At 54.2% G+C, this 23,517-nt stretch overlaps 1 protein-coding gene across 1 annotated transcript in view; it reads left to right on the top strand.

Annotated features, from left to right (window-relative positions):
* slc38a5b (solute carrier family 38 member 5b) overlaps positions 1–22,556 on the top strand; it is a 36,324-nt gene extending 13,768 nt beyond the window's left edge. Inside the window, exons 9-16 of the mRNA XM_052009080.1 lie at positions 978–1,036; positions 1,363–1,509; positions 3,122–3,201; positions 5,206–5,306; positions 6,413–6,537; positions 7,656–7,800; positions 12,222–12,325; positions 13,518–22,556. Of these exons, the coding sequence (XP_051865040.1) occupies positions 978–1,036; positions 1,363–1,509; positions 3,122–3,201; positions 5,206–5,306; positions 6,413–6,537; positions 7,656–7,800; positions 12,222–12,325; positions 13,518–13,625 (869 nt within the window). The 3' untranslated portion in view covers positions 13,626–22,556. The remainder of the gene's footprint in view (positions 1–977; positions 1,037–1,362; positions 1,510–3,121; positions 3,202–5,205; positions 5,307–6,412; positions 6,538–7,655; positions 7,801–12,221; positions 12,326–13,517) is intronic.
* The last annotated feature ends 961 nt before the right edge of the window (positions 22,557–23,517 follow it).

The following is a 23,517-nucleotide window of genomic DNA, read 5'->3' as shown; positions in this document are numbered from 1 at the left end:
GACAGTTCCTTTCCCCTCACGGATGCTGCTCGACCCGCTGAGCTGCCCCCGTCGTGGATGGGTGAGGGCCCCCGGTCGGGTTACACCCAGTCTCTTCAATGCTGAGGCCAGGTCCGCCGGCTCATGGTGGGGTTACGGCCTGCCGGGAGTTCAGTGGCTGCCTGGAGTGCAGGTCCTCCTGACAACTGTCCCACCCTCTCTGCCCCCCCCTCCTCTCCCCCCCTCCTCTCCCCTCCTCCCCCCCTCCCCTCTTCCCCCTCCCCTCTTCCCCCCTCCCCTCTCCCCCCTCCCCTCTCCCCTCCTCCCCCCCTCCTCTCCCCCCCTCCTCTCCCCCCCTCCCCTCTCCCCCTCCCCTCTCCCCCTCCCCCCCTCCCCCCTCCCCCCTCCCCTCTCCCCTCTCCCCCCTCCCCTCTCCCCCTCCCCTCTCCCCCTCTCCCCTCCCCTCTCCCCTCTCCCCTCTCCCCTCTCCCCTCTCCCCCCTCCCCCCTCCCCCCTCCCCCTCCCCCCTCCCCTCTCCCCCCTCCCCTCTCCCCCCTCCCCTCTCCCCCCTCCCCTCTCCCCCCTCCCCCCTCCCCCCTCCCCCCTCCCCCCCTCCCCCTCCCCTCTCCCCCCTCCCCTCTCCCCCCTCCCCTCTCCCCCCTCCCTCTCCCCCCTCCCCTCTCCCCCCTCCCCTCTCCCCCCTCCCCTCTCCCCCCCTCCCCTCTCCCCCCCTCCCCTCTCCCCCCCTCCCCTCTCCCCCCTCCCCTCTCCCCCCCTCCCCTCTCCCCCCCTCCCCTCCCCTCTCCCCCCCTCCCCTCTCCCCCCCCTCCCCTCCCCCCCCCTCCCCTCCCCCCCCTCCCCTCCCCCCTCTCCCCCCCTCTCCCCCCCTCTCCCCCCCCTCTCCCCCCCCTCTCCCCCCCTCCCCTCTCCCCCCCCTCCTCTGCCCCCCCTCCTCTCCCCCCTCTCCCCACCCTCTCTCCCCCCCCCTCTCTCCACAGGTTACCTGGGATACACCAGTGGCTTTTCATTGACGTGTATGGTCTTCTTCCTGATTGCGGTGAGTTCTTCCAATCAATCACGTTCAGTCCAACCAACCTTTCAAAAAAAATGTCCCACAGTGCTGCCGGTGTGGGTCTGACCCGGGGGATACGGAGACGGGAACCGTGCGCGGTGCTGCCGGTGTGGGTCCGACCCAGGGGATATGGAGACGGGAACCGTGCGCGGTGCTCCCGGTGTGGGTCTGACCCAGGGGATACGGAGACGGGAACCGTGCGCGGTGCTGCCGGCGTGGGTCTGACCCAGGAATATAGAGACGGGAACTGTGCCTTTTCGGTTTCGGACAAGGCACTGTGAGGTTTCAAGTCTTGTTTCCTTTGCTTGCAGATTATCTACAAGAAATTTCAGATTCTGTGTCCTCTGCCTGTTTCGGGGAACGAGACACACCCCAGCATGGAAATGGTTTACATCAATGGGGGGAATTACACAACAGATGGAGAATGTACGGCAAAACTCTTCACCATTAACACACAGGTAGGAGCAACCCCATCCCAGGCCCGGGAGTGTGTGACGGGACGGTGCGGAGGGAGCTTCACCCTGTGTCTGACCCCGGGAGTGTGTGACGGGACGGTGCGGAGGGAGCTTCACCCTGTGTCTGATCCCGGGAGTGTGTGACGGGACGGTGCGGAGGGAGCTTCACCCTGTGTCTGACCCCGGGAGTGTGTGACGGGACGGTGCGGAGGGAGCTTCACCCTGTGTTGAACCCGTGCGCCGGGAGTGTAGCTCTGACTTCGCGAATGTTTCCCCAACCCCTCTCCCCCAGCCAGTTCACACTCCAGAGAGACACCCCAATTTCTCAAACCTCCCGTCTGTGCCGATGGCTCTGATGTCACAGGTCTGACGGCTGTCAACGAGTGGCAGAGGGGATGGGGAGAGGACAGAGTTTGGTCTGTGACCACTTCTATAACTGTGGTTGGATGCTTCAATTTATTTAGTAAAAACTTCCAACAATTGTATGTATTTTTTCTCCAAGTGACGCTGTCCTGTGTAAGGAGTGATTCTATATAATCTGCGTGCGGATGACATGGTGTGTCTCTGTGTGTGCGGATGACGTCGTGTGTGTGTGTGTCACTATGTTTGTGTGTGTGTCACTGTTTGTGTGTGTGTGTCTGTCTCTGTCTCTGTGTTTGTGTGTGCGTCACAGACACGGTCCCCGTCCCATCACTGAGCAGAGGTAATGGCAGGACATTTCACCCAGCACACCCCCTTCCCCAGCCCTCTGCTCCCGCCCCCAAATCACCCCCCCTCCCTTCCCCCTGATGTGTCACCCCGGTCTGACCCAGTGGGAGCGGCCCACAATTTCCCCACAACTCCCGGAGGGGGAAGTATTTCCGCCCGAGTTTCCAACCAGATCATATGATGGGATGGTGTGTAGGGAGCTTCACTCTGTGTCTGACCCCGGGAGTGTGTGACGGGACGGTGTGGAGGGAGCTTCACCCTGTGTCTGACCCTGGGAGTGTGTGACGGGATGGTGCGGAGGGAGCTTCACTCTGTGTCTGACCCCGGGAGTGTGTGACGGGACGGTGTGGAGGGAGCTTCACTCTGTGTCTGACCCCAGGAGTGTGTGATGAGACGATGTGGAGGGAGCTTCACCGTGTCTGACCCCGGGAGTGTGTGACGGGACGGTGTGGAGGGAGCTTCACCCTGTGTCTGACCCGTCCCGTGTGTGGTGGGACCTTTGGGAGGTGCTGTCGGAATAGCCCAGGTTAGTAACCGCAGTGCATTTTGTAGACGGCGCAGCCACTGTGCGCTGGTGGTGGAGGGATTAAGTGTTTTGGGGGGTGGGTGGGGTGCCGATCGAGTGGGCTGCCCTGTCCTGGATGGTGTCGAGCTCCTTGAGAGTCGTTGGGAGCTGCCCTCACCCCCAGGCAAGTGGGGAGTGTCCCGTCACACTCCTGACTTGTAGACGGGGGGAAGGTAATGTGGCGGATGTGGAGTGCATGAACTAACTACACCCAGGCAAGTGGGGAGTGTCCCGTCACACTCCTGACTTGTAGATGGGGGGAGAGGTAATGCAGCGGATGTGGAGTGCATGGACTAACTCCACCCAGGCAAGTGGTTAACCCTGCTTTTTTGAACCCCACAGACGGCGTACACCATTCCCATCCTCGCGTTCGCCTTCGTATGTCACCCAGAGGTGCTGCCCATCTACACTGAACTTAGAAGGTATGTAGGCAAGGGAGAGGGGGGTAAGGTCTGTCTGGGATCCTGGGAGTATGTGATGGGACGATGTGGAGGGAGCTTCACCCTGTGTCTGACCCCGGGAGTGTGTGACGGGACAGTGTGGAGGGAGCTTCACCCTGTGTCTGACCCCGGGAGTGTGTGATGGGACGGTGCGGAGGGAGCTTCACCCTGTGTCTGACCCCAGGAGTGTGTGACAGGACGGTGTGGAGGGAGCTTCACCCTGTGTCTGACCCTGGGAGTGTTCGGGAAGCTGAACTTGTCTCAAAAGTTGTTTAAAAATTGGAATTGGATTTATTCTCACTGACTGAGGTGAGGGGAAATGTGTTGTTCTGCAGCAACAGTACAGTCCAAAGACTTAAAATTACTATAGATTACAAAAACTGAGTGTCGGATAGAAAATGGAACAATGAGGGAGTGTTCATGGGTTCACGGACTGTTCAGAAATCTGATGGCGGGGGGGAAGAAGCTGTTCCTGAATCGTTGAGTGTGGGTCTTCAGGCTCCTGTACCTCCTCCCCGATGGTAGTAACGAGAAGAGGGCATGTCCCGGGCGGTGAGGGTCCTCAGTGACGGATGCCGCCTTCTCGAGGCGCCGCCTCTTGAAGATGTCCTCCATGGTGGGGAGGGTTGTGTCCGTGACGGAGCTGGCTGAGTCTACAATCCTCTGGAAAATTCTGGATGACTCCTGAGCCAGCTCGCTGCTACATGCGGTGGGTGTCCATAAGTCAGGCAGCTGTGTGACCCCATGTGTGAGGTGATCGTGGCAAGGTTTTGATCAACAGACCCAACGCAAAATCGAGTAAGAAATAAGAACGATGAGAGACAAAACTGTCCAGTTCCGGCAGGGCGAGGCCCCAAAAGTTAGCGAATTCGACGTCAAGTTCTGCAGGGTGGAAGATGAGGTGCTGTTTCTTGGGCTTGTGTTAGGTGCACGGTACCGGGGGAGATGGGGGTCCACAGACTGAGAGAGGGAAGGAGGGTTGAAGAGGTTGGGGGGGGGGCGGCAGGTGGCTCCCGCTGGACAAACAGTCACCAGGCGAGCTTGACTTCACCCATGGGGAGGTCTCACCAACGTCTCCTGCCGGTGGTGTTGGGAAATGGTCTATTCGGAGAGTGGGCAAAGTGACGGACCGCGCTAAGTGCGGAGCGATGCACTTTGGCAGGAAGACTAAAGGCGTCGACTCTTTTCTGAACAGGGAGGGAATTCAGAAATCGGAGGCGCAAAGGGACTTGGGAGTCCCGGTGCAGGATTCCCTGAAGGTTAACTTGCAGGTTGAGTCGGTGGTAAGGAAGGCAAATGCAATATATTGGGATTGGTTTATTATTGTCACTTGTACTGAGGTCCAGTGAAAAACTTGTCTTGCAAACCAATCATACAGGTCAATTCATTACACATTGCAGTTGCATTGGGTTAGTACAGAGTGTATTGATGTAGTACAGGTAAAAACAATAACAGTACAGAGTAAAGTGTCACAGCTACAGAGAAAGTGCAGTGCAATAAGGTGCAAGGTCACAACAAGGTAGATCGTGAGGTCAGAGTCCGTCTCATTGTATAAGGGAACCGTTCAATAGTCTTATCACAGTGGGGTAGAAGCTGTCCTTGAGCCTGCTGGGACGTGCCCTCAGGCTCCTGTATCTTCTACCCGATGGAAGAGGAGAGAAGAGAGAATGACCCGGGTGGGTGGGGTCTCTGATTATGCGGCTGCTTCACCAAGGCAGCGAGAAGTGTAGACGGAGTCTGCTGAGGGGAGGCTGGTGTCCATGACACACTGGGCTGCGTCCACAACTCTCTGCAGTTTCTTGCGGTCCCAGGCAGAGCAGTTGCCGTACCAAGCTGTGATGCATCTGGATAGGATGCTTTCTATGATGCATCGGTAAAAGTTGGTGAGGGTTGGCGGGGGAACGTGCCGAATTTCGGTAGCCTCCTGAGAAAGTGGAGGGGCCGGTGTTGAGGATGGAGGTCCGACACACTTTCTTTTCCTTGCAGCCCTACAAAGCAGAGGATGCAGAAGGTCGCGAATCTCTCCATCATGGCCATGTTTGTTATGTACCTAACCACAGCCGTCTTCGGGTACCTGACCTTTTACGGTAGGCTACAGCATCTTCTACTTTCAAACCGAGCCCGACTCTGAGCTCAGACCCACGTCTCCATGTCCCCCTGGGTCAGACCCACACCGGGAGCATCATGCACAGTTCCTGTCTCCGTATCCCCCTGGGTCAGACCCACACCGGGAGCACCGTGCACGGTTCCCGTCTCCGTATCCCCCTGGGTCAGACCACACCGGGAGCACCGTGCACGGTTCCCGTCTCCGTATCCCCCTGGGTCAGACCACACCGGGAGCACCGTGCACAGTTCTGGTCTCCCTATCCCAGGATTAGATGGCACTCCCAGTGCTGAATACCCAAGGGTTTTGGGAGGTGCTGTTCAGAGTAGCCCCCGGGCAAGGGACTGCGGAGCATTCTGTAGATGGCGCGGCCACTGAGGTGGAGGGAGGGAGTGTTCCGGGGGGTGGGTGGGGTGTCGATCGAGTGGGCTGCTCTGTCCCAGATGGTGTCGAGCTTCTCAAGAGTCGTTGGAGCCGCCCTCACCCCCAGGCAAGTGGGGAGTGTCTCGTCACTCTCCTGACTTGTAGTCGGGGGGAAGGGTAATGCGGTGGATGTGGAGTGCATGGACTAACTCCACCCAGGCAAGTGGGGAGTGTCCCGTCGCACTCCTGACTTGTCGATGGGGGGGGGAAGGCCTTAGGGTGTCAGGAGGTGAATCACTCACCACAGGATCCCCACCCTCTGACCTGCTCCCTGTGTGTGTGTGTATGTAGCTGGTCTGGTAGACTTTCTGACACCCCCCCACCAGGATGTCACTGATTGGGGAGTGGGCACCGAACACCTCAGTGGGGACCCCTCTGATGTCTTCGACCTGGTTATGGTGGGCTGGGAGTTGCCTTGCCACTGTCTCAGGCCCCGGGGGGTTGTTGGGGGGGTGGGGGGAAACTGGTCCATGGGCACTAGGACCTCCTCGTCCACCCTCCAGCTGAGGATTCACCCATTCGAAGAGGCGGCGCCGTCTTCTCGACTGTCCCTGGGGTCAGGGTTGTGTTGGGTGGGTGTGGTGTGGCCGGGGAGTGGGAGAGGTTCCCCATGAGCAGGGCGCTGGTAACCATCTCCCTCTCTCTCTCTCTCTCCTGGTATCACAGGGACAGTGGAACCTGAACTCCTGCACACGTACAACAGGGTCGACCCCCTCGACACCCTCATCTTGTGCGTCCGGTTGGCTGTGCTGCTGGCTGTCACCCTCACTGTTCCCGTCGTCCTCTTCCCGGTGAGTCCGCTTGCTTTTCCTCCCCCCCACCCCCCGCCCCCCCATTTCCGTTGGGTATTGGTATTGGTTTATTATTGTCACCTGTACCGAGGTCCAGTGAAAAATTTGTCTTGCAAACCGATGGTACAGGTCAATTCATTACACAGTGCAGTTACATTGGGTTAGTACAGAGTGCATTGAGGTAGTACAGGTAAAAACAATAACAGTACAGAGTAAAGTGTCACAGCTACAGAGAAAGTGCAGTGCAATAAGGTGCAAGGTCACAACAAGGTAGATCGTGAGGTCAGAGTCCATCTCATCGTATAAGGGAACCGTTCAATAGTCTTATCACAGTGGGGTAGAAGCTGTCCTTAAGTCTGGTGGTACGTGCCCTCAGGCTCCTGTATCTTCTACCCGATGGGAGAGGAGAGAAGAGAGAATGTCTCGGGTGGGTGGGGTCTTTGATTATGCCGGCTGCTTCACCAAGGCAGCGAGAGGTAAAGACAGCGAGAGTCCAAGGAGGGGAGGCTGGTGTCCGTGACGCGCTGGGCTGTGTCCACAACTCTCTGCAGTTTCTTGCGGTCCTGGGCAGTTGCCGTCCCAAGCCGGGATGCATCCAGACAGGATGCTTTCTATGGTGCATTGGTAAAAGTTGGTGAGAGTCAAAGGGGACGTGCCGAATTTCTTTAGCCTCCTGAGGAAGTAGAGGCGCTGGTGAGCTTTCTTGGCCGTGGCATCTACGTGATTTGACCAGGACAGGCTGTTAGTGATGTTCACTCTCAGGAACTTGAAGCTCTCAACCCTCTCGACCTCAGCACCATTGATGTAGACAGGTGCATGTACACCGCCCCCTTTCCTGAAGTCAATGACCAGCTCTTTTGTTGACATCGAGGGAAAGGTTGTTGTCATGACACCATGCCACTAAGCTCTCTATCTCCTTCCTGTACCCCACCTCATCGCTGTTTGATGCTGATTTGATCGCTGTTTGGTGGGATCATCTGCAAACGTAGCTGGAGTCAGAGCAGAATCTGGTCATGCAGTCGTGAGTGTATAGGGAGTAGAGTAGAGGCCTGAGGACGCGTCTCCTTTTTCCCGACTGACTTGACTCCCACTCCCCCCCCACACTGTCTTCTCTGCAGATCCGCCGTGCGATCCAGCAGCTCCTCTTCCCCGGGAAGGCCTTCCACTGGGCCCGGCACGTCGTCATAGCCATCGTCCTGCTCTTCTGTGTCAACCTCCTGGTCATCTTTGTGCCCAACATCCGGGATATCTTCGGGATCATCGGTAAGCGGCTGGGGCGGGCGGGAGCGATCTGATCGGGAATCCGCGGTGTTCCTCCGTGATCCCTCTGAGGAATGCCTGATGTCTCTGGGCCTGTACTCGATGGAGTTCTGGAGGATGGTGAAGAAGGTGAATGCAATGTTGGCATTCCTTTCTAGAGGAATAGAATGTAAGGGCAGGGGTGTGATGTTGAGGCTCTATAAGGCATTGGTAAGACCTCACAGAGTACTGTGTGCAGTTTTGGGCTCCTTATTTAAGAAAGGATGCACTGACGTTGGAGAGGGTTCAGAGGAGATTCACCAGAATGATTCCAGGAATGAGAGGGTTAACATATGAGGATCGTTTGACGGATCTTGGGTTCAGAAGAATGGGGGGGCGGGGAGGACCTCAGAAGCATTTTGAATGTTAAAAGGCCTGGACAGAGCAGATGTGGCAAAGTTGTTTTCCATGGTGGGGGAGTCCAGTACAAGAGGGCACGACTTTGGGATTGAAGGGCACCCATTCAGAACAGAGATGCGGAGAAATTTCTTCGGCCAGAGGGTGGTGAACCTGTGGAATTTGTTGCCACGGGCGGCTGTGGAGGCAAAGTCATTGGGTGTATTTAAGGCAGAGATTGATTGGTATCTGAGTAGCCAGGGCATCAAAGGTTATGGTGAGAAGGTGGGGGAGTGGGGCTAAATGGGAGAATGGGTCAGCTCGTGATAGAATGGCGGAGCAGACTCGATGGGCTGAATGGCCGGCCTCTGCTCCTTTGTCTTAGGGTCTTATGGATGAGGGAGGGGTGGGGAGCATCTCGTTGAGACCTCCCGGATCTGGGAAGGGGAATGTGGAAGGGGACCGGTTCTGTCTCTTGTTAGTGGGAAGTGTACGTAGAAAGTCCAGGATATAGCGGACATGGAGAGGGTGTTCCCATCAGCGGGAGAGTCCGGGATCCGAGGGCACGGCCTCAGAACGAAGGGACGTCCCTTTAGAACTGGAATGAGGGGGAATTTCTTCAGCCAGAGGGCAGTGGATCTGTGGAATTCATTGCCACAGAGGGCGGTCTTTGGGTGTGTTTAAGACCAAGATCGACAGGCTCTCGGTTGGTGAGGTGGGTGGGGGGTTCAGTGTTATGGGGAGAATGAGGTTGAGAAAAGAATTGTCCATGATCGAATGGCAGAGCAGAATCGATGGGCTGAATGGCCTAATTCTGCTCCTGTATCTTATGGTGTTGGAACACGGAACGGTACAGCAGGGGAACAGGCCCTTCAGCCCACAATGTTGTGCTAATGACACCTAATCCCTTCTGCCTGCACGCTTAAACGCCTCTATCGTATCTGCTTCCCCCCCCCCCCCCCCACCCCTGGCAGCCCGTTCCAAGCACCCACTGCTCTCTGTGGGGAAAACAAAATCTCCTTTGAACTTACCCCCTCTCACCTTAAATGCATGCTCTCGAGTATTAGACACGTCAACCATGGAAACAGATACCGGTTGTCTACCTATGCCTTTCGTAATCTTATAAACCTCAGGTCTCCCCTCAGCCTCCAGAGAAAACAACCCAAGTTTGATGACCTCTCCTTGTAGCTCACGCCCTCTAATCCAGGCAGTGTCCTGGTGAACCTCTTCTGTACCCTCTCCAAAGCCCCCACGTCCTTCCTGTAACAGAACGACCAGAACTGCATGCGAGACTCCAAGAGCGGCCCGGCCAAAGTATCACACAGCTGCAACGTCCTGTAATGGGGGAAACTCCAAACCAGAGTTTTATAAAGCTGCAACGTAACTTCCCAACTCTTGAACTCGGCGCCTCAACTAATAAAGGCAAGCGCACCGTACGCCTTCTATACCGCCCTGTCAACCTGTGCGGTCACTTTCAGGGAGCTGTGGACTTGGACTCCAAGATCCCTCTGTACGTCAACGCTGTTAAGGGTCCTGCCATTCACTGTACACTTTCCCCATACATTTGACCTCCCAAAGTGCAACACCTCACACTTGCCCGGATTAAACTGCATCTGCCACTTCCCTGCCCATATCTGTAACTGATCTATATCCCGCTGTATCCTGTGACAGCCTTCTACACCGTCCACAACCCCACCAATCTCTGTGTCGTCTGCAAACTTACCAACCCACCCACCCACATTTTTATCCAAGGCATTTATATATTGTCTAGTCTTGGCCTCAGTGCCTTGCCTGATCCCTACCATCCTGAGCAAAAGACAAGCTGCTGGAGGAAGTTGGCATTGGAGGCTGAGTGGAGACCCGAGAGGTTTATAAAATGATTGTCCTTCATCAGCCATGGAATTGAATTTAGGAGCCGAGAGGTAATGTTGCAGCTGTATAGGACCCTGGTCAGACCCCACTTGGAGTACTGTGCTCAGTTCTGGTCGTCTCACTACAGGAAGAATGTGGAAGCCATAGAAAGGGTGCAGAGGAGATTTACAAGGATGCTGCCTGGATTGGGGAGCATGCCTTATGAGAACAGGTTGAGTGAACTCGGCCTTTTCTCCTTGGAGTGACGGAGGATGAGGGGGTGACCTGATAGAGGTGTATAAGATGATGAGAGGTATTGATCGTGTGGATAGTCAGAGGCTTTTTCCCAGGGCTAAAATGGTGGCCACAAGAGGACACAGGTTTCAGGTGCTGGGGAGTAGGTACAGAGGAGATGTCAGGGGTAAGTTTTTTACTCAGAGAGTGGTGAGTGCGCGGAATGGGCTGCCGGCAACGGTGGTGGAGGCGGATACGATAGGGTCTTAAGAGACTTTTGGATAGGTACATGGAGCTGAGAAAAATAGAGGGCTATGGGTAAGCCTAGTAATGTCTAAGGTAGGGACATGTTCGGCACAGTTTTGTGGGCCGAAGGGCCTGAACTGTGCTCCAAGTTTTCTATGTTCTTTCTAAGTGTCTTGTTGCCCCCAGGGTGGCAATGTCTAATACTAGAGGACGTGCATTTCAGGTGAGGGGGGGAAAGTTTAAAGTTTTGTTTTACATAGAGAGCAGTGGGGGCCTGGAACGGGCTGCCAGGGGTGGGGGGGTGGAGGCAGATACGACAGAGGCTATTAGATAGACACAACATGGAGGGATACAGACCATGTGCAGGCAGAAGAGATTTAGTCTAATTCAGCATCGTGTTCAGCACAGACATTGTGGGCCGAAGGGCCTGTTCCTGTGCTGGACTGCTCTGTGTTCTATGAACTCAGTGGCTTGGGAAGCGCACTGTTCATCTCTCCACAGGCGCTGCTCAACAGTTCCTCCAGCAGATGGTTTGTCACTCCAAGTGTGGTCTCTTGTGTCTATGTCCTACCATGTGGACATGGCTTCCAGGGATTTAACTAATTGGTAAATGGTTTATTGTTGTCACATATACTGAGATAACAGTGGAAAGCTTTTGTTCATGTGCCACCTGGACAGATCGTTCCGTACATCGCAGGAGTACAAAAGGAGAACAGAATGCAGAATAAAGTGTCACAGCTACAGAGAAAGTGTGGTGCAGGCAGACAATAAGGTGCAAGGGCCACGACGTAGATTGTGAGGTCAAGAGTCCATCTTATCATTCAATAGTCTTATAACGGCGCTGTCCTTGAGCCTGGTGGTTCATGCTATCAGGCTTTTGTATCTTCTGCCCTGATGGGAGGTGGGGGGGGAGAATGTACGGGGTGGGCGGGGGTCCCTGATTATGCCGGCTGCTTTCCCGAGGCAGCGGCAAGTGTAGATGGAGTCCACAGAGGGGAGGCTGGTGTCCGTGACACGCTGGGCCGTGTCTGCAACTCTCTGCGGTTTCTTGCGGTCCCGGGCAGAGCAGTCAACATAGAACATAGAACAGTGCAGCACAATACAGGCCCTTCGGCCCACAATGTTGTGCCGACCTTTAAACCTCGCCTAAGACTATCTAACCCCTTCCTCCCACATATCCCTCTATTTTAAATTCCTCCATATGCTTATCTAGTAATCTCTTGTGTTTGACCAATGTACCTGCCTCCACCACCGCCCCAGGCAGCGCATTCCCCGCCCCAACCACTCTCTGGGTAAAAAACCTCCCTCTGATATCTCCCTTGAACTTCCCACCCATTACTTTAAAGCCATGCCCTCTTGTATTGAGCACTGGTGCCCTGGGAAAGAGGTGCTGGCTGTCCACTCTATCTATTGCTCTTGCCGTCCCAAGCCGGGATGCACCCGGATAGGATGCTTTCTGTGGTGCGTCGGTTAAAAATTGGCGAGGGTCAAGGGGGACGCGGCGAATTACCACCTCGATGTACTTGTGTGTGGACTGACCTGCATGGATGGCTCGCAGACAAAGCTTCTCACTATCTTGGTACACATGACGATAATGGTGGAGACTGTGTCTTGGATCCAGTCACCAACCCGCAGGAGGTCTCTTCCTTTCCCTGTGGCTGGTGATGATCACGGGGCGTGCACCCCCCACTAATGCCGACTGCCTGCTTCTTTCCCAGGTGCCACCACTGCTCCTAGCCTCATCTTCATCCTGCCGGGACTCTTCTACATCCGGATCATCCCCAACGACAAGGAGGCCTTGAAATCCAGGGCAAAAGTCCAGGTGAATCCTGCGGGATGTTGGAGACATGCGCGCGCACACAGACACACGCACGGACAGACGCACACACCAAACACAGTCGCACACACACAGTCGCACACACACAGTCGCACACACACAGTCGCACACACAGTCACACAGTCGCACACATAGAGTCACACACACAGTCGCACACACACAGATACACACAGTCACACACACACAGATACGCACAGACACACACACAGATACACAGTCACACACACAGTCGCACACACACACAGATACACAGACACACACACAGATACACAGTCACACATACAGTCGCACACACACAGATACACACAGTCGCACACACACAGATACACAGTCACACACGCACAGACACGCACAGGCGCACACACACACACACACACACAGATAAACACATACATGACACACAGAGACACAGACACACACTTTCTCCCGGGCATGCCCAGTAACCCGAACCCAAGCGACCCGCTGCCATCTTCCCCCACCCCAACCCCTTCTCTCCTGACCCCGCGCTCCTGGTCAGGAGTCCGTCTCCACCGCCCCCCCACCCCACTGCTGGGATCCGGGATACTGGCTCGGGATGACAGTGCCAAGGGAGCCCGTGGGGTGGTTGGGGGCAGAGAGTTAGTGGGTGGGGGGGCAGTGACCAAGGGGAGTGCTGCACCACGGGGGGGGGGGGGATGCTGAGGGCAGTGGTCCACCCCCCCTCCCCGCCATCCCACCCTCTCTGGTGGCATTCCCCTCCCCCACCCTCCCCGGCATACCCTCCCAACAGCACTCTCTCCCCACCGCCTCTCCCACAATGCCCCCTCCCTCCCGCAGCATGGCTCTCCCCCTCTCCACCCCTGACTATGCCTATGTGGTAGTTGGGTGTGGTCATTGCCCCTCACCTCCCCCCCCCCCCCCCCCCCAAACTGGGGTCCTACCTCTGCCCATGACACAGCCCCCCCCCACTCCCCCTCGCTAATCCCATGCGCTCTGTACATCGCGTGGCGCGGCCACAGCTTGCTTAGTGCACCCCCCCCGAACCTCCCCCTGCGAGTCATTTCCCTCCCGTTAACCTAACCCATCTCTCTTTTCCTCCTCCCTCCCTCCCCCTCCCCCTCCCTACCCGTCACTCCCCGTCCCCTCCTCCCTCCCCCTCCCTCTCCCCTCCTCCATCCTCCCTACCCCCTCCCCACAGGCTCTCTGCTTTGCAATCATTGGCTTCGTCTTCATGATCATGAGCCTGACCTTCATCGTGGTGGACTGGACGAGCGGCAGCGAGGGGTCGCAGCTGGGGGGTCACTAACTGGCGCCCACCCCCACCCCACCCCACCCCCCCAACTCCCTCCCCCCCCCCCCCGCCACCCTCCCCTCTTCCCGCACCTTGAGCCGTCAAGGGTCCCAGCGGACTGGGTGCTGACAGGAGGGTCTGTTGACCTTTCTCTCCCCCCCCCCCCTCCCTCACTGACATCTCCCTCCACTGAACCCCTACCAATGAGGGAGCGGGGCGGGGGGGCACTTCACAGAGGGGGCAGCGGGGGTGGGAATGTCTCTGCGGCCAGGGGCACGGTTGCTCATTAATTTATTGGCCGTGCCCTTCCCTCTCTGGGTGGGAGGCGACCCTAACGTTCCTGACACTAGTATTTATTGTGATGCAAGGAAGAGGACTTGGCTTGAGTGTTGCCCCCCACCCAACCCCCAATCCCAGGGGTTTCGTTTTGTTTTTAGGCATCCTCCGGGAATGGTGCCATGGTCCGGCAGAGGAGGGAGGGGGTGCTCGTGGGCACTGCTGCCTCCGGCTCAGATCGTCACAGAGGAAGGAGGGGGGATAGGGTGAGGGTCCCACCAGGATCCTGCCTGGGTTTGCCACTCTCTTTTTAGGGGGGGTGGTGGGCGGGGTGTGCCCAAGGTGGAGTACGAGCCCTTGCTCTGTCTGGTGAGTCTGCGCGTTCATGTGCGCCTGCCACTGTCCACGTGTCACGTGTTTGTGTGCATGTGTGGCTCGTCTGCATTTTTTGTGTGCGCGTATTCCTGTATCCTGGTGCGCCTGTGTGCGTATGCCTGTATCCTGGCGGGCCTGTGTGTGCGTGTGTGTGCACGCCTGTATCCTGGTCCGCCTGTGTGTGGGCACGCCTGTATCCACGTCTGCCTGCGTGTGCCTGTATTCCGGTCCCCCTGTGTGTGTGTGTGTGTGTGTATGCCTGCATCCTGGTCTGCCTGTATCCTGGCGAGACTGTGTGCCTGTATCCTCATGCACCTGTGCGCACATTTGCCTGCATAGTGGCGTGCCTGTGCGCGTGTACGCCTGCATAATGGCGTGCCTGTGCGCGTGTACGCCTGCATAATGGCGTGCCCGTGTGTGCGCACGCCTGTATCCTGGCGCACCTCTGCGCACGTATGCCTGCATAACAGTGCACCTGTGTGTGTGCACGCCTGTATCCTTGTGTGCCTGTGTGTATGCCTATGTATATGTACAGTTGTCTACACCATGCATGATTGTTGGTGTGTTCACCTGTTTCTGTGTGTGTGTGCTTGCACATGCCCACCTGTGTGTACCATTGTGGGTGTATCTTGTGCACAAACATGCTTGCCTGTATTTTTGTGTACCTGTACGTACGTCTGAGTGCATACGCGCCTGTGGGTTGCCTGCGCCCGTCAGTTCATACGCTGATGTCCCGTGCATGCGCACAGGGCGGTCCAGCAAGTCCACCGGGTGGCCAGTGGGACTCAGCGCAGTGCTCATCCCCAGCTCTGGAGCCATCGCAGATTGCTGAGCTGGTGCCGGCAGCCCACGGCTGCGCGGGACACCTCCTCTGAGGGAAGACCTGGAGGAGGAGGGGGGGGGCGTTCGTGCGCACGCACTGTGGGAGCGGCGGGCTAGGGGGGAGGGTGCAGAGGAGACGTCAGTGGTAACTCCCGAGGACAGACTGTCCAGGATGGGAGTGTGTCCCGGGAGGGATGGGGGGGGGAATTTAATTGAGGGAACGAGAGACAGGAAAAACATTGAGGGCCCAGTTTCCTTAGTGGTAATGAATATATTTCATTTTTAACAAAAAATATTTCTGGTTTTAGATCGACACCTAGATACCCCTAACCTCGCGGTGGTGAAACGCATAATCATTAGTTTTTCGGTTAACTAGTCCTGGCTTGGTAACTTGATCTCCTGGGTAACCGACTCGGAATGGTCAATAGACTAATTCGTACCTGGGGTGAAGGGTCTCGACCCGAAATGGTGACTGTCCCACTTCCCTCCATGGGTGCCCCCACCCCGACCCACTGAGTTCCTCCGGTTGTTTTGTGTGTGGCTCCCGGGGATGTTAGCTGAAGGCAAGGTGGTGACTGAATTGACTGGAATTAAGTGGTAAGGCCGGTGACCTGTATGCAGGGAGTTGATGGAGACTGTGTGGGGTCCAAGGTGATCTGCTGGATGATGGCAAAACTAAAGGACCGCAGGCAATACAGAGCAACTTGAATGAGCTTGGGAGCTAAATATATGCAGGAATAACCCTTTGCTTTCCAACATTTGGAAGGGATTGAAGAGGAGGTGGGGGGCTGGGGTGGGGTTCTCCCTGATTTTAAAAGGCAAGGACTCAGAAATTCAAATGGAGTCAGACAGGGTGTTGAGAAAATGTTGGTGTGAGTCTGGAGCTTTCTAAAAGTCGAGTTTATTGTCAAGCGCACAATTACGGTGAGGTACGGGGTGCAATGAAAAACTTGCTTGTAGCAGCATTGCAGGTACAGACAACACACGGAGCATAAGTTATACGAGACAGTGGAAAAAGATAAAGTGGTGCACGGTATAAATCGGGGAATTAGTGACGTACGTAATGTGCTGCTCATGAGGGATCTTAATCTGTCCATAGACTGAGTGTACCAGAGTCCTTGTTAGCCACTGACTTAAGGGGTCTGTGCATTTGTGAGATTAACTGGGAACGTTGTTAACACAGAAAACCTACAGCACAATACAGGCCCTTCGGCCCACAAAGCTGTGCCGAACATGTCCCTACCTTAGAAATTACCAGCCCTCTTTACCCATAGCCCTCTATTTTTCTCAGCACCATGTACCCATCCAAAAGACTCTTAAAAGACCCTATTGTATCCGCCTCCACCACTGTTGCCGGCAGCCCATTCCACACACTCACCACTCTCTGAGTAAAAAACTTACCCCTGACATCTCCTCTGTACCTACTCCCCAGCACCTTAAACCTGTGCCCTCTTGTGGCAACCGTTCCAGCCCTGGGAAAAAGCCTCTGACTATCCACACAATCAATGCCTCCCATCATCTTATACACCTCTATCAGGTCCCCCCTCATCCTCCGTCGCTCCAAGGAGAAAAGGCCGAGTTCCCTCAACCTGTTCTCATAAGGCATGCTCCCCAATCCAGGCAGCATCCTTGTAGATCTCCTCTGCACCCTCTCTATGGCTTCCACATCCTTCCTGTAGTGAGGCGATCAGAACTGAGCACAGTACTCCAAGTGGGGTCTGACCAGGGTCCTATACAGCTGCAACATTACCTCTCGGCTCTTAAATTCAATTCTGCGATTGAAGGACAATACCCACCGTATGCCTTCTTAATTATTTAGTTAGTTGTGTCTTTCTCCGGGGCCCCTCTCCCGCGTATCTGGTAAACCATTCTTGCCATGGCAGGGATTGCTTTTGATGTCTTTGTCCTGGCATTTAGTGACGTAACAATAATCTGTGTGTGTGTGTGTGTGTGTGTGTGATGGCCCCGGGGTCAGGAACGTTTGTATGAGTTTTTCCTTTGTTATCCATGGGAATGTGGAGCCCCTATCCCAGGGACTTGGTGCAACAGAAATTAGTGTGGAGTACGGACGTGGGGAGTGTGTCGGAGATAAAAAAAAATGGCAAGGCAACATATTACGTCTGGTGTGTAGCGGATTAAGGGTTGGTTAATCATCTGTGGGTTCAGGGAGGGAAGAGTGATCATAATATGATAGAATTTGATGTGAAGTCTGAAAGGAGTCCAGTCTAAAACCAGGGTCTTAAAACAAGTGGGAAATGACCTTAAAAGATATGAAAGTAAAGAGTCAACGGTTAATTTTTTTAAAGAATTACTACGTGTCATATCAATTTTTACGGAGGGCAACAGGCCCTTCAGCCCAACATGTCTGTGCCGACCTTTATCCCCCATCTCCACCAATCCTATTTGCCTGCATTAGGACCGTATCCCTCTATCCCTTGTCTATTCAAGGGTCTGTCTAAATGCCCCTTAAACTTAGTCACTGCATCTGATTCCACCCCCTCCTCTGGCAGCACCCTCGTGATATCAACCAGGAAAAAGAACCTACCCCTCAGATCCCCTTTAAACCTCCTCCCCCTCTCCTGAAACCTCTGCCCTCACTATCGGATGTCTTTGGTATTAGAACATAGAACAGTACAGCACAGGAACAGGCCGTCCGGTCTGCAATGTTGTGCCCAACTGGTTGAAATGACGACTCCTAATTAATCTAATCCCTCTTCCCTACACATTGACCATCTCCCTCCCTTCTCTGCATAGTCATGTGCCCGTTGAAGAGACTCTCAAATGCTTCTATCGTATCAGCCTCCACCCCCACCCCGGGCAGCACATTCTAGGCACCCACCGCTCTCTGTGTAAAAAAAAACTTACCCCGCACATCTCTTTTGAATTTACCCCCTTGCTCCCCTCTAGTACTAGACACTGGGGAAAAAGATACTGACTGTCCATGCCTCTCATAATCTTATAAACTTCTTTCAGGTCTCCCCTCAGCCTCCGCCGCTCTGGAGAAAAAACCCAAGTTTGTCTGACCTCTCCTCATAGCACATGTCCACCAAACCAGGCAGACCACTGTTTGCAAGTAATACATACCCTTATAAAATGGAACAAAGACAGGACAGATAGTTCTGGTGTGGCCGTTGAGAAAATTAAAGGTAGTATTAGATCAAAAGAAAAGATTTTGTTTTATATACAAGTTTGGGAAAAGATCAGAATTGGGATGACCAAGAAGCATAGATAAGATGACATCTTTATTAGTCACATGTACATGGAAACACACAGTGATTTGCATCTTTTGTGTAGAGTGCTCTGGGGGCAGCCCGCAAGTGTCGCCACGCTTCCGGCACCAACATAGCATGCCCACATCTTCCTAACCCGTATGTCTTTGGAAAGTGGGAGGAAACCGGAGCATCCGGAGGAAACCCACGCAGACACACAGGGAGAACGTACAAACTCCTGACAGACAGCGGCGGGAATTGAACCCGGGTCGCTGGTGCTGTAATAGCGTTACACTAACCACTACACTACCGTGCTTGGGGAGGTAGAATTTAGGAAGCAGGCTGTTTTTTTTATATAAAATTTATGTAAAATTGAAAAGATTAGCTAAAGTTAATGTGGGTCCCTTGCAGGCTGAGACAAGCTGAATTGTACTGGGGGATATAAGGGGAAGTTAAATGTGTTTGGTGTCCACGCGGTAGCAGTTTAGCCTGAGTCATGCTCCGCGCCATCTCTCTTGCAATAGTGGGAGGCTACAGAGTCGAGAAGTAGTGGGGCTGAAAGGGAGTGTAAAGGAAGGGACTTGATGGCTTGCGTCCTGGGGAGGTTTTGCAGGAGGTGGCACAGTCGTTTTCCAAAGGGTCTGAAGGCGAATTACAGAAAGGAGGGAGAGGGAAGACGGAAACAATGGGTCAGTTCCCTTGACGTCAGTAGTGCTGGAGTCTGTCACCGAGGGAAGTGATTGAAAGGTGCTCAGCAGGTAATGACGGGCAGGGTTGACGTATGACAGGGGAAGCAACAGTTAACGTGTCAGGTTAAACTCTCTCGCCCTGTTCCTCGCCACCACTGATGTGGGTGGCTTGTGTTGAAGGGTGAGGGGGTTTGTTGCTGGCTGACAATGCGGGCATTACCAACGCAAGAAGTCCCCCCGCCCCAAATCCGAGCTCCTGTATTTTTTTAATGTGTAGTGGCTCATGCGTCCCAATTCCCAATCCGGGTGGGGGGGGGGGGGGAAGAGGGACGTGTGACAATTCCTTTAGCCCTGATTTCATCCTTTGGATGCCATGTGATTCTTCGCAAGTGGGCGAGCTATGCCACTGCTCCACAAATGTGTGGGAACAGTGCGGGCATGCTGAGGGAGGCAAATACCCCGTCTAACGATTTGTCCTAGACGAGAGCTACACCTCCTGGGTTGCTGGATCTAAACGCGTCCTCTTCCCACAATGTTTTTGGGGGGGGGGGGGGTGTTGGTTGGAGGTGGGACAGAGAAATTTGTGAACCTGAATCTCCGGTCTCTTACCCCAGTGGAGATGTAGGGAGAGGGGTGTGGGGTCTTTCCTCCTGACCTGCCCTCAGAATCCCCCCAACCTCCCAGGTAGTTCCAGAAATAACAGGAGACCTCCCACTCCCTTACCAGCACCAGACAGGTCCTTTTCCACAGAAGGGAGTCAGACAGCATGGAAACAGGCCCTTCACCCTATCCAGTTCATGCCGGCCAAGATTCCTATCTAAGCTAGTCCCACTTGGCCCTTATCCCCTCTAAGCCTGTCCTATCCATGTATCTTATCAATGTTGTTAATGTACCTGCCTCAACCACTTCCTCTGGCAGCTTGTTCCGTATACGGACCACCCTCTGGTTCCTATTTAATCTCTCCCCTTAAACCTGTGCCCTCTTGTTCTTGATTCCCCAACCCTGGGGGAAAAGACTGTGTGCACATTCACCCTATCTATGCCCCTCATGATTTTATACACCTCCATACAAGGCCACCCTTCATTCTCCTATGCTCCAGTGAATAAAGACCCGACCTCTCCCCATGACTCAGTCCTTCGAGTCCCGGCAACATCCTCATAAATCTCTTCTGCACTCTTCCCAGTTTAATGGCATCTTTCCTACAGCAGGGTGACCCAGAAGTGAACACAATACTCCTCCACTACAGTCCGTTCTTGCTGAGTCTGGCTGGCTTTGGAGTGGAGGTGGGTGGGTGGGGGAGAATATCGGCTACTGAAGGGTGTGTTGTTGAATCTGGCATCTTGAGTAGATCACAGAGGGCAGTTGAACTCCACCGTCCTGGTGGACATCAGTCAAACCTAAGTGTTTGGACAAATGGTCCACAGCTTTCTTGCCAACCATGGTGAAATTGCTGCATTTTGATTGCCATTTCTAAGGTACTCCTGAAGGGTTTAGAATAAAAGCTAGGGTATGGGGGTGGGGGGGAGGCAGGGAGGAGCTCTGGCTTCTACAACCCCCCCCCCCCCTCCCCAGGTCTCTTTACTGACTTGAACTCAAGTCCACAGCTGCTGCGGTGAGGTTGGGACTCGACTCTGCCCAGTTGTTTGAGCAACTGGAAGGCGAGACCAGCTGCAACACTGCGGGCAGACAGGGAAAGACTTTGTGTCTGTGTCTCAGAGAATAAGTCTTACTGTTGCCAGTGGACCCAAGGAATTAAAACGCTAAACCTCATTCTTGAATCAGTGAACAGCATAGGTGTAGAATGGTACTGCTTTTTAGTCAGGAGCCTACTCCAGCTCCTGTGTTTGTGTATGTATTAGTCTTTGTATGTGTGCATGCCTGGGCATGTTTGTTTGTGTGTGTGTGTGTCTTGTGTCTTTTCTCTATGTGTGTGTGTGTCTTGTGTCTTTTTCTCTGTGTGTGTGAGAGTGAGTGTCTGCTGCTCTCCGGCTGAAACAGCAGTGAAGTCCCCTGAGAGGACTCCCCCCACCACACCCCCATGCTCTGCCATACTGTTGGTGCGTGGCTTCTCTGACCTTGGATCACCCAAGTGACTGGCTTGCATTCCAAGTTTGCCCTGCTGCTTAAACCAATAAATGATGCCTTGTCTGTCCGCACTCCCGCCTCCCCCCCCCCAAGCAAAAACTGATGGCAGAAAAGGTTACTTGGTAATTTTATTTTTAGAAAAAGATCTGAAAGGGCAAGTAAATATTTAAGAAAAATTAGTATTGTAGCTTTAGCAATCGCTCTAAGTTTCTAAACTTTGTTTTGAGCTGTTTTACTCTTTGTGTTTTTCTTTGTTCAGTTGTGTTCTGCAAGGAAGATTCATTTCAATTTGGTTAAACCATTACTTGCGGGGTTGGGGTGGGGAGGGTATATATAAGAGTGAGCTTCATGCTGTTTACACTTGCCAAGTCAGAGAAGGGAGGAATTAAGTTTTCTGGAAACCTTCTGTTTACTGTACCTGTGTTAATTAACACTGACGTGCCCCTGGATTAGAGTGACGGATTTGAACTGAAACTGTTTAGTTGGTTTATTGTACCTGTACCACACACGCTCACGCACACTGCACAAGTACAGGGCAGGAAGGAGTTGTTGCTCTGTTCTTAAACACCGCACCGTTCTAGGGTTGTGATGTTTTAGATAAAGGGATGAGGTTTATCACGGCATCGTATTTTAGGACCAAGTCTGTGAAGTCCCTCTTGTTTAAGTCACTGTAATCACGGTGCAGGTTTTGCACACTAACTGTCCTTTCTATGATGCTCCCGGGGGGTTCAGAATGACTTAAGGTACCTGGGGTGCAGGTGAGAGAGGAAACCTGGCATTGTCGGCTAGTTTGCAACCTGCAGAAGACTGTCCTCTACCCTCTACTCACCTCTGCTCATTCTGTTCCAATTGACAGCCCTACGTGGGGTTTGGCACGTATGTAAGAATATAAAGGGCAGGAAGAGGCCATTCCGCCCCTTGAGGCTGCTCTGTCGTTCATCAAGACTGGTGCCCGATTTACTACCTCAAATGATGAGAGGTAAACAAGATCATGAGGGGCATAGACAGGGTGAAAGCACACAGTCTTTTACCCAGGGAGGGGGAGCTAAAAACAAAGAGGGCATAGGCTTAAGATCAGAGGTGAGAGATTTAAAAGGGACATCAGGGGCAGCTTCTTCACACAAAGGGTGGTACGTATTTGGAATGAGCTGCCAGAGATAGCGGTTGAGGCGGGCACATTAGCAACGTTTCAAAGCCGTCTAGATAAGTACATGGATAGGAGAGGTTTAGAGGGCTTTGGGCCAAATGCGGGCAGATGGGACCAGCTCGCTGGGCAACACGGTTGGCATGGACGAGTTGGGCCGAAGGGCCTGTTTCCGTGCTGTATGACTACAGCCATTTTCCAACACTCTGCTTGCTTTAGCGTACAGGATTTTTTTTAGAGTAAACAGTGCCCTCAGAGAATTTGAAAGACCTGTTGCCCTCTGAAGGGGTTTCAGCCCGATACGGCTGACCCCCCAACTTATTCTGAAACCCCTTGTGCCCCCTAGTCCTTGACTCTTCAGCCAGGGGAATCGCCTAACCAGTCAAGCTCTGTAAGAATTTTGATGGGGCCTCCTCCCAGTCTTCTGAATTCTGGAGCCCTATGTGCCCCTGCCATCAACTTCACCCTTCCCTCCCCAGCTGGCTCCATCTGCCCTCTGTAAATCTCTGTCTGCCTCCACCGATCACCTACCTGCCTCTTGTCTCTCAACTCCACCCCTCCCATTCCTCTCCCAGCCCCAGTCTTGCCTCTTTCCCTCCCCCCTCTTTATACCAGCCACCTCCCCTCTCCGCACCGATGCAGGATCTCAACCCGAAACGTTGATGGTTCCTTCTTCCCCCACAGATGCTGCTCGACCTGCTGAGTCTCTCCAGCAGATTTTTTTTATTTGTCCCAGTTGACTTGACCCTCTCCTTGTTCATGGAACCAGTCTGGGGCAATCTTCGCTGCACTCCCTCTGTGGCAAGTGCGTCCGTCCTTGGGTAAGGGGTAGGGAGACCAGACCTGTCCACAGTTCTCCTGTTGGTGGTCTTACCAAGACTACCGAGACATCTTGTACTCAAATCTTCTTGCGATCAAAGGCCAAGGACAGCATCTCCTCTGGAGAGGCAACGGCGTCTCGACCGAAGGCCAAAATCTACCTGGCATTAGAGTGTGGATTTTACCGTCAACTGTTAAACACTGCTCACTGCCGATGCTCCCAAAACGTGGCCAGGCTTGGAGGATTGCGAGTGGGAGATCAGCTGAGCTGGCTTGTTTTCCTTGGAACGAAGAGGACGTCTAACTGAGGGGGTGTAAAGGTAATGAGAGGCCCAAGCAGGGGGAGCAGGAAGCACTTGCTTCCCTTGAAGGTGGATGGAAGGAGATCGGTTCTAGCTCGGTGACTAAAAGAGCGGTGGTGGAGGGGAGGGGTGGCCGAGGATGGGGCAGCGGGATCTGCCCGCTGGTCCAGTTCAGGCCGGGATATC

The sequence above is a fragment of the Pristis pectinata genome, chromosome 43 (genome assembly GCF_009764475.1).
Source record: "Pristis pectinata isolate sPriPec2 chromosome 43, sPriPec2.1.pri, whole genome shotgun sequence".
NCBI lineage: Eukaryota > Metazoa > Chordata > Chondrichthyes > Rhinopristiformes > Pristidae > Pristis > Pristis pectinata.
This window is presented reverse-complemented; position numbering and strand designations above follow the sequence as displayed.